This window comes from Etheostoma cragini, chromosome 10, assembly GCF_013103735.1.
Source record: "Etheostoma cragini isolate CJK2018 chromosome 10, CSU_Ecrag_1.0, whole genome shotgun sequence".
In the NCBI taxonomy this organism is placed as follows: Eukaryota; Metazoa; Chordata; class Actinopteri; order Perciformes; family Percidae; genus Etheostoma; species Etheostoma cragini.
Window position 1 is genome coordinate 27494910 of NC_048416.1, and position 11591 is coordinate 27506500.

At 40.5% G+C, this 11591-nt stretch overlaps 1 protein-coding gene across 2 annotated transcripts in view; it reads right to left on the minus strand.

The window, feature by feature from the left end:
- Positions 1 to 691: 691 nt before the first annotated feature.
- slc36a1 (solute carrier family 36 member 1) overlaps positions 692 to 11591 on the minus strand; it is a 37099-nt gene continuing 26199 nt past the window's right edge. For both annotated transcript variants that reach the window (XM_034883950.1, XM_034883949.1), the window contains exon 12: positions 692 to 2122. In XM_034883950.1, coding sequence (XP_034739841.1) covers positions 1848 to 2122 — 275 coding nt within the window. In that variant the 3' untranslated portion in view covers positions 692 to 1847. The remainder of the gene's footprint in view (positions 2123 to 11591) is intronic.

Here is an 11591-nt window from a genome sequence, read left to right on the forward strand (position 1 = left end):
TTCCACAAGAAAGTTCTAAAACACCATGCAGCGTGTTTCCTGCAACAACAAAGCACTCGCCATGTCTCGCTCATCTCGTTACTTTCTCTCTCCCTCTCCTGGGAAATAAAGCTGCATTCAAGTGCAGTCAAAAACGTTGAAATCGCTAAACGATCTGGTGGAAAACAGTAATTATGAAATATAAAATCTACTTGTGCTTTGTTGGGTGGTTTGAGAACGCGACAGGATGTCACACAAATGGGCCGTTTCAATGACAACCCCCCCCCCCCCCCCCCCCCCCCCCCCCCTCCCCTCGCCGAACTACCCTGAGGCAAATTTCCATATCCCTTTTTTTTGGTGTGTATGCCCACTTATGATCAAGGCAGTGGTACACCAGGAACTCCTGTGTTCTTTAAGGTACAATGACTGCTTTTTTCAAAGGAATGGCTTTAAAGAAACAATTGATGGCTAAAACAGCTTCAACTATCCCTTTATGTCTCTAAATTAAGAGACACCGACTCCTATTTTTCCTTTGGTGAATATATTTTACTTCTGTACATCTAAGCACAAATGTAAACGCTGCTCACATGCTCGGACGTGTGTAACCACGCCATCAGGATTCGATAAGCTAAATCGAAAAGCACAATTCCTTTTAAAGTTCTTATTTAACTGGTTCCAACTCAGAACAAATAAAGGGTTGAGTATTGAAATGGTTCTATGTTTGGTTAAAACAACTGCTGTATGTCGTTTGTAATACAGTTACATGATTTAAAGTTTGCGTGACATGTTTGCTATGACAAAGTTGTCCGCTGTTTCACCAAATAAGGCATGAATTAAAGTGCAAAAAAAAAAGGTTGGTTTTTGGATGGGTGTTCAAACTCTAAAAGCTCTAAATGAGAAGCTGTTTGAGTAATAAATCCACATTATTTCAGCAACAGCATCTAATCTGTAAATTCAAAAGTTTCGAAAGACCAAATTGATTTTATTTTGTGAGGTAGCATAATTTGAGATTAATATATTCAGGTTGTCAAAATGATAACTTGCCTCTAGAAAACCCTCTGGCTTAAAATCTTACTATTTAGCCTACATCATAATTATGTTATCCTTAGATTGCACTAAATTCCTAGACTTGATGAAATGTGAGTAACTGGAGGTTGTCATGTATGCCAGATAAGACAGGACACTGTACAGCAGTGACATAATGAAACAACAGTTAAACGTGACTTATGGTTCTGCAGAGAATCCCAGCAGAGCTTTCACCGTAGCCTATAAGGAAGTGGCCTGAAGCTTGTTCTAGTGCGTTGGTGTCTGCATCAACCTTCTTAAGAGAACAGCTGAGCTGGCGTGTGCATGTGTGTGGGGAGTGTGTGGTATAGCGAGTGCCGACTCTAGGGACATAGTGAGGGAAACGCAGTGTCTCCCCTATGCTTTCTGACAACAGTGGGAAATCTGTAGCAGGTAATGTTAACCCTCTCCTTGATTTCATGTTTTTATGTAGAAGGAGAATCAGGAAAGGAGTAGGGGGACATGCAACGCTACCAAGCCATCGCCGAGCGTCACAGCGACATTTAGTTAAATCATTTGAGCGGTGCACGTCAGGCTACAGCGTAGGGTCTGTGTCTGGAACGCACCTACGTACGTGGTCATGGCGTGGATTTAGCGAAGAAGCATAAATCACGCTTCCTCGTCAGAAATCCTTACATGGTCAAACGGCCTAAACCTGTGATATATTAATACTTAAATGGCCGCCATCGCCAACAGCAGCAAATGGAATAGGAAATAAAATAACAAATGTTCCCTAAAAGGTTTTCTAAATGGCCTGGGTGTGTTTTTTATTTCATCCACCTGTCAACAGTCCCTTCACCTCATCACTGGACCATGTAGGAGGAGAACGTCTCCTCCCGTTTGAGTCCGTTACGGGCGACGATCTCGACGATGGCGATGTAGGTTCCCGTGAGGAACCCGATGAAGCCGATCGCGCTGATAATGATGTTTTTGACGGTCACCAGCGGCGACAGTCCCTCCGTGTGAAATGTTAGAATCTGGAGGATGGGAGGGAAGATTAGTGCCAGGAAACTGCTGCTGACCGAGCCGACCAATGAGATCACCAGGTCCAGCTCTGGTATCAGGATGGCGAGACCACCTGGAGAAGAACAAGCAGAAAGACATTCATGTTGGTTAATAGACTTCTTTGTTTCTTTTTTTCTTATCTCAGCTTTTTAAGCGATGGCTTAAGGGTTTTCCCTGCCATCATAAGGTTTAGGTGCAACACCCGAGCTGTTTGGCCAATAACTGAGCCCTATGACCTCCACGTAAACACAGATAGTGGCAAAACTTCAGTCTCAGTATTTAAGAGAGAAGAATGTATAAGTAGTACAGAGACTAAAAAGCAGCGTCTGACTACTTCGCCGCCATTACCGGAAGTCTCTTCAGTCTCAGTATTACTTGATCTCAGGGCTGCTTTTGACACGGTTCATCATGACATATTACTAAAACGATTGGAAAACTGGGTTAGCCTTTCTGGCTCAGAACTAAACTGGTTTGAATCCTACTTAAAGAATAGAGATTACTTTGTATTTACAGGTAATTATGCATCCAAGCATAAAATATGACATTCGGAGTCCCCAAGGCTCCGTTTTAGAAAAAAAAAAAATCTAAAACTGATTCAGAACGCTGCTCACTAAGACCAAGAAAGTGGATCACATCAGTCCAGTTCTCAAGTCTTTACACTGGCTTCCAGTGCCTCAAAGAATTGATTTCAAAATACTTTTGCTGGTTTATAAAATAACAAAACAGTTTAGTGCCAAAATACATTTCTGATCTGCAACTACACTATGAACCACCCAGACCTCTCAGGTGATCTGGGACAGGTCTCCTCTCTGTCCCCAGAGTCAGAACTAAACCGGGAGAAGCAGCATTCAGTTTCTATGCTTCACATATCTGGAACAAACTTCCAGAAAACTGCAGACCCGCCGCAACTCTCTGCTCTTTTAAATCAATGCCGTAGACCTTTTTTCTCTTTCTGATGTTGCCTTTCATTAAATAATTGTTAATTTATAATACTGAAGTTGCATTGCTGAAACTGTATGACAATCTATATAAGCATAAAAAGAGAATAAAGAAGTAAGCCCGTTTTTGGAAGGGCAAGGATTGTGTGTGGAGTACATGTATAAAGCAACAGATTAAACATTATCCCATATTAAGGTCCTAAAATCTCGTGTTATGTCTGCTTTTATATTTTTAATTGTTTGTTTATAACTAATCTTAAATGTTTAGTTTCGTATACTGCACTGTAACTTTTATTCATATCCTGTTTTAAGTTGTTTGTTTTTAACTGCTCTTTTAATGTTATGTAAAGCACTTTGAATTGCCCTGTTGATGAAATGTGTTACAAATAAAGCTGCCTTGTCTAAGAATTAATGTAACTAAAAGACTTTTCTCAGAGCTAATGATTGTGAACGAAATGAAGTTTTGTCTCTATGGTTTTTGAGGGATCTGCTCGTATGATGTTTCAGACACATCGGTCACACCCGGTGATAACGGGATCAAAAAGATGTATGATGATGAAAAAAATAATTAATGGAAATTAAAAATTCCATTAATCCTTTTCATAAAGATTTATGATTATTAGCCATAATGTATAAACTATCCAAGGAAGACTTACCACAAGCTATGAGATTGTAAAACAAATTTAGACTACTTCTGGCTGTAGAAGCCAGAAGTCTTCTCAAGCTTATTTTAAGAAATCCAATGTCATGGAGAAGTACTACACTACTAGTCCTGCAATGCCAGACCTTCCTACACTGAGCTGTGGAGGAGGGTCTAGCTAGTCCACACCATTCTGGGATGGGAGAAAAACGTGCTCTGGTTTATTGGCATTTCTTTAAACCAATCCCACGAGCCACGGTGCCTCTGCAAAATAGCCTTTGGAAGGAACTTGTTTTGATGGAACATGTGTACGGTTGTTTTAGTTGTGCCACAGAAAACTCAGATTGGACAGATCAGTCTATCTAGCGGTCTGAATTTACCTTGCAGAGATCTGAGAGATCAAGAAGAAAACAGGGATGCATGATAAATGAGATTAACTGCATCAGGGAATAAAGGGAGGAGGAGGAGAAGGGAGGAGGAGATAAAGAGATGAAAACGGGGGTGAGAACATGACAAATTGAGAAGGAGAGGGCAGAGATGCTGCTGTGAGAAAAGAGAGCTGTGAATGTGTGGACTGTTTATCACGCATCGGCGGGAGCAGTCACAACTCTGCTACGGTCACTGAAGACCCGAAGCCTCTTCAGGCCCAGACAGAGACGTGCTCGGACAAATTAAGTGGCCGCTTTGTCGCGGCGCTGCATTGTCACAACTGAGGTATGTGTTTCTGTTCCCGCTGACACACTCCACAGCGAAGCTCAAACCCTTACATGTCTGCCACACACACACACACACACACACACACACACACACACACACACACACACACACACACACACACACACACACACACACACACACACACACACACACACACACACACACACACACACACACACACACACACTCTCTTTCGCTCAGTTTGTTTTCACCATTAGGACCAGTTGGGTGTTCTTGTTTTCTCTATACGTAAGACACCCATTAGCAGTGGTTGTTAAAGGACTCTTGTGAAGCATAATCAATTGCGTGTTGCTTTGTGTTCACAAAGTGTGTCAAATTAACCTACTGGGTAACAACAAGGTCAAGCTTTCATGTGACTAGTACGCCGAAAGCACCTCACTGCTACAGGCTTGCGTGGAGTAAACCTGTCACTTCCAAGAGACAGGCCCTCGTCGGTGAAGGCTGCTCTTCAAACTACATTTGAAGCTTTACCTTGAGATCGCACTGAGCCTTCATAGCAAATAATCCGCAAGGCTGTAGCAAAAAATGCGGGCTCGGCTGTCCCCTGAGAGCCAGGCGGAACGTGTATCACAGAATCAAAAGGGTTGATGAGGGAATGCACTGAGCAAACTAATTTAGCTGTAACAACTCTGATCTTACAGAAACAAAGAGCCTGCTGGGGCTTTGTTAAGCAGGAGAGCACTCTACACAGTCACAGCACCTTCAGAGAATCACAAAGACGTCCGAGAAGGAAAGAAATAGGATGATCGTGTTTAGGGATAGACCGATTATCGGCCCTGGTCTGGCTGCTGCTTAGCGGACTGTAGCTCATTAAAGATGGAGGGGAGCTCGGTCTTCCCAAAAGACTCCCAGGCTATTTTCACCAAGACCCACAGCAAGGTAACAGTCAAGGTCTGCGTATGGTAATTGGTTAATTAGCCAGGAGTGGACCTACTCAGCATAGAGCTAGCAGCATGGAGCCAGCCGCAGCAGCTACATCAAACTCTGCTGACACTCCAGAAAAAAATGCCAACAGCAGCCAGAGAAATAAAAAATAAATAAAAAAAAGTTTGTGTGATGTCTCTGTTTTAGGGGCTTGGAAACGACGTAGTTTTGTGGACGCGGGGCGCAAACATAAGAAAACCCTGGAGCGTATATTGTTCAAACCACAGGTAAGTTGATTTGTCCATCCTGTCAATGTCAAATCTATAAACTAAAGAAGAAAAGCGTTAAAATGTGCTGATTTACAGTTTTTCCTGCAGTCTTGCCCAGAGTACATCATTTGATACCCCATAACCCCTAACGATCAATAACTTGGCATCAAACACACCTCCACTGCCCTTCTGTCGGGATATTTCCTCTCTCATTCCCTCCTTATTGCCATCCATTTCTCTGTCAACATAAACCCTGGCTCACCTCCCTCTCTCCCCCGCTGCCACATCACCATGATGAGTCAGCAATCAGCTTTCTTTCCTTTGCCCTGATGAGCTGACAAAAACTCATCTCCAAACCTAGAGAACGTGCTCTGGATGAATCACTCTGCACTGTTGCTTGAAACATCGATGTTTCCAAGGCACTGCTTTTTTTTCCTGCCGCAAGAAAAGACTGAAATGGTGAAGCTGCAAGTCTGAGGGACAATAAGGAATATCCATCTGACCAGAAGAGCTGGTTTAATGGTGATACCAGGGAGATATACTAAGTTGGTTTAGTTGACTGATGGGAAATTAGACTCAATTAATCAATTAACTCAATTAATCATTTCAGTCATTTATCATTTAACATTCTCTGGTTGCAGCGTGTGAAATGTGAGAATGGGCTGCTATTTTATAACTTGATCATCTTTAGGTTTTGATTATTGCCTGGTCAAAACAAGACATTTATCCCCATGGGTTCTGGGAAATTGTGATGGACATTTATCACCCTACTAGTGGGGCGGCTGCACAGACTGTATAAAATATGGACGTACACTCCGTGACGTCAACCATAGGTTTCTGAAGAGTCAAATTAACCTCAAAGTGCACGACCGCCATTTTAAAAAGTTCATTGTAAACATTTGACCGATTAATCGAGAGTGGAAATTATTTAGTTGCAGCAATACTCAACACAGATGTTTAGCCTAATAATACCAATGATTGGTAACAGAGTAACTGATAAATCACTTTATTTAATCATTCTTCAGTGATCATTGTATGTATGTTTAAAAAGGTGTTAGTTACTGTGTATATTACTGTATGGATGTAGATAATCAACATGCTAATGCAAGGGAAACATTTTAAAATAATACAAGCCGGAATTGAACACTCTTTTTAATTTATTAAGTATGTTTTTGTTTAGGGATGAGGACATCTTGGCAAAACTTTCTTTGTACTTTCTTGTTGCAGAGGAAAGTGAAGTTTTAATTTCCAGAGCCGTCCTTTGTATATACCTCGAGCCAGTGTGAGTCATCATGGCTCCAGCACAAAATAGAAGTAATTTTTACTTCACAAAGAAAACGTAACGTGGCCTTGACAAGGCGGTATATCTAGCCGGGGCTTGTAGAAAAGAACAAATATGTCATCCCGCTGCAATTACAAACTTTTGTTGGAGGGGACAACTGTCCACACTTTTGCTTCAAACTCTCTACAAATGGCTTGAATTTCTTAGGGAAATGAAACAGATCATGTCAGTCCTTTGGCCAAAAGGATGTACACTCATCACAGTAACCAATTTGATTTATCGTGGCTCATTGTTGTTTAAAATTACAAAATTACAAGGCAGCAGAAGCTATCACTACAATTCTTCCCTGTGAGCGTGTGTGAGGTTTCATTTAATCAGGAGGTGACAGACTGCTGGCGGGAATGTAATCAATTTAGACTGTTGTAGATGATTTATTTTGCATTTTAATTTAACTGTTCAGGATGTAGAGAGGCCTTCCTATAATCAGAAATTTGGTGGTTTGATCCCTGCCTCCTGTCGTCTACATGAAGTGTCTTTGGGCTTGATACTGAACCCCAAATTGCTACCAATGACCTGAAAAGAAGTAGTTTTACAGTGTGGTAATAGTACTTTAACTTGCATAAATGATGTGAAAACTTTCACCAATGGCCACCAGTGTATGTGTGTTTTTGTGTGTGTGTGTGTGTGTGTGTGTGTGTGTGTGTGTGTGTGTGTGTGTGTGTGTGTGTGTGTGTGTGTGTGAACGGGTTAATGCAGGCTTGTGTTGTAAAGCGCTATAAGTAGTCACTTAGAATAAAAAAGTGCTAAATAACTGCAGTACTTTGACCATATTTAACAATAAGCCTCAATTAAATCAAAAATATTTTACAGTCATTCAGCCTTTATTTATATTTTGGAGAGATCATTGAGGGTAGGACCCACTTTACTTTCTTACTTTTAGGCAGTAACAACACAGAGTTAAAAACAATGGGTTTAGCTTCACTCCTACGTTCCTGTTCATACTGTATACCGGTTGCGTTGCAGCCATATTAGCGCTGTGTCAATCACTAATCAAATCACTTCCTGCTGCTGTTCTCCTTCACATTAAAAGCCTTCCTCTGGGACCTAGCTGGAGGTCTTTTTCGTAAAACAAAGATGGAAATAATGTGTTTTTGTTTCAGAAAGTTGTAAGTGGTGCTCTTCTCCAATAACAATTGGTTTAAGTAACAATATATGGACAAAGTTTGCACTCTTTGGTCAGTAGGCGGACTATTACAAGAAAAAACCGCCACAGTGAGCTGTTAGATGAAGAGCTGCAAAATATAGGCTTGACAGCTCCAACATGTTATCAAGGTAAACAACACCTTTTTGCAAGTCCTTTGGGTCACCTGCTGTAGTTTTGAATGTGCTATATCAATAAAGATGACTTGGACTTCACTTGGCTGTCCTTATATTGGCCACGACACAGGAACAGCTCAGTGAGAGGATCCCCAACTTCAAAAAAAAAAAGAATGCTAGTGCACTTCTGCAGCTCAAGAGCTCCGGCTTTTACCCTCTTTTCCAAACTCGAAATGATTTGCAAAAGGACAACTGGGCATAAGTCCTTCCTTCTGATGTATGACAGTCAAATTCCTGGATTGTCCTTTCCTGACCAAAGACAAATCACCAACCAATTTCAGGGATTTCAAACCTTTCTTTAAACTTTAAACTCTGAAATAAACACAATCACTGTCCCTATAATTATAGCCAAGTAACACTGACTTGTCTGCACTCTGTTCTTCAATAGGCAATTAACATCTTAGGGAAATGATTAACATGCGCATCTACCCAGAATGCAATATGAAATTGTTTAAATCAGTTTTATGCTCAGATCTCCAAGCCGTAGTAAATTGTTGCTATCTTGACTTTTTTTGGCAAATTTTTTGTTTACACCATCAATTTTCAGGCTTCTCCGTGCAACCTTTTTGATTTCATGCCCTTTTAGATCAAATACCATTGTTTTCACCAGACCAAAGAAAAACTCTGGGTGTCTATGCCATTTATGTGGCTTTAAAGTGGGCACAAAAACATGAAAAGGTTGACAGAAAAAAAAAACATGGTTCTCGCAGGCATTCTGGATTTTACTGGTTACAGCTCGTAAAAAAAAAAAATGTTAAGTGCATGGAGACAGCCTTACAACAATCCCATGGTAACCCTGCCCTACAGCATTAAAGCATCCAAACCATGCAAAAGACACGCTTTTTAAATACTTGTCATTGTATTGCTGCACTCATTGAAGTTAATGTAAAGCTTGAAGTAAATGTCAAATTACAACAAAGCCGCGCTACTTTATAAGAGAATTGTAAGAGTCAATGAAGACTGAAGTACCCAGGCGTATAAAAACATATCTCCCTGTGTTGAACATAAAGAGGAGGGATAAGACCTTGAACAGCCTACTGGATTTTATGTGTTGCATTAAGCAACAATAGCGAGAGTGTTGTCAGAAACATGGACAGCATGTCTTCAGGGCCAAAATGATTGCTCTAAATTGTACTCTTGTGGGGGAAAGTATGATGAATAAGGATGTTTGCTGCTTGTTGTTTGCTGCTTCCATGAATAAATCCATATCAATCTCTTCTGAAACTATGATTTTGAGTATGTTGTGTAGGTATGAGAGACAGCGGGATGCGAACGGGACGAAGATGCTGCTAAGCTGGCCTGGCCCTGGGCAAAATATACACTATATAATACTATATTAGCTTTAGCCAGGCAGGGAGCAGCTTTCTGTAGTGCTACTTCTCCCACTTACATGCAACCTGTTTGTAGTGATACGGTCTCTCTCTCTCCCTGTCAGTATAGTGGCTCGCTCTACCTGGACTAGCAACGGAACAGCATTGCGGTAAGAACAAGCTCTGCGTATTAGCTTGGACACAGCGGTCTTGAGCAAGAGAGAAAATGCGTTAACGTGGAACGCTAGCACTTTCCTTTATCCCCTCACTGGACTAACTACTGTGTAGCTGCATGGATAAGTAAGTCAGTAGAACAGTAGGCTAATTCACAAGGCTGCTATTTTATGTGTGAGCTAACATTGCGCATCTGTTTATGTGAGTTATTCCATACAATGAACAATGAAAATGTAGTTTAGTCTAAGTAATGATGGTACATTAGGTTATTACTGTCGCTCTGTTAAAGGCAAGCGTTCCTCTGTACTGTCCGTACGCAGATCACGGTGAAAGTAGGTCCCCTACCAGCGGCAGCCTGTAATACTGTCTATTTACTGAGGGCATTTAAGTGTATGTCCGATCGTTTCTATGTTATCACAATGTTTTACTGTAAACATTGTCAATTGCCAATTTAGGGGTCAACATTATTTCATTTTGACATTTATTTGACATATGTTGGAATCTACCTGTGTTGGTAAAATGGAAATTTAAAATCAAACTAAAATCATTAAGAGCCAACCTCTGGGGACCACCAATATCTCCATGTAATGCCATGGTTTGTGGTGCAGATGGACAGACTGACTGACCAGCCTGTTATTGCCACCCTTATGCCATCATTGAATATTTAGATAAAATAACCAAATCAGTAAGATTATTACAAAATTATACTCTTTTGGGTAATTTCCTTTATGCTACAAAAGTTGGGGCTATAGAGTCAATTATTGTTTGACATAGTTATAAACCATCTTTTGCGAACCCCAAGTGTTTCAATATAATTCTGATATCCAGAACAAGTCAAGTCTAGTCGCCTTGCAAACAAAATCAATTGAAACTTTATCCAACAAAGTGGACACTAGGCCTCGACTTATGATTATTTTCAATTTTAAATAAAATGCCGATTATTTTCTTGATTAATCGTTTAGTCCATAAAATGCCAGAAAATGTCCATCCCAGTTTCTCAAAGGCCAAGGTGATGCCTTTACATATCTTGTGTTATCCCAAACCCAAAGATATTCAGGGTTATATGATATAACAGAAAAAAAGAAGGATACCTTTATATTTAAGAGGCTTAAAACTGCATTTTCTGCATTAAAAAACTACTCTAATGATTACTTACTCATCAAAAAAGTTTGCAATGATTGACTAATTGACTAGTCGCCTAATCGTTGCAGCTTTAGTGGACACAATGTCAAATGGCCTTCAATCTTCTCTCCACTTTAAGAAGTTAAAGGAAAAGTAAGAGTAAGCTAAAGTAATACAAGTTTAAAGCTTGTTTCTTTGAACAATAACCTTATTAAGCTGTCTGCACCTTAATATAAGCACCTCTGAGAATACTAACAAAGACACCAGCACTGCAGGCAAACAAGCTCCCACTAAATTAGACACTAAACTCCATCTCCTCACCAAACAAGTCTAAGGATAATATAACAAGCGATGTGGATCAGATAGAGACTTTTATCCTTTTTTGGCTTGACAGCACAATAACCTCTCTATATTTAAGAGCCCGTGGGCGCTACTCCAAGTTTTTGAGGGATCTGAAAGGGTAAAAAAAAAAAAAGAAGCTTTGATGCCAACAGCACTTCTACAGTGTTGACCTGCATGTCCTTCCCTTGGAACAACACTTTGTGTCTTTTCATGCGACACAAAGTCACTTAGGACAAACTGGCTGCAGAAAGTTTGAAACGGATACAAGCTAGTTAAATTGGTTAGAGCCACAGTAACACGGTCATTATGTTTGACTTTCTGTCAGGGCTGTACAATTATTCAATTTGATCAAAATCCCAATATGGACTAGTGCAATATCCGCTGGGTCAATATTTATGAAAGGCAAAACCTATGGAGTTAGATTCCTGCCAAAAGGTTGTACACAAAAAAATGTGTTGCACACAAATAAAAGTTGTTTGTACATAA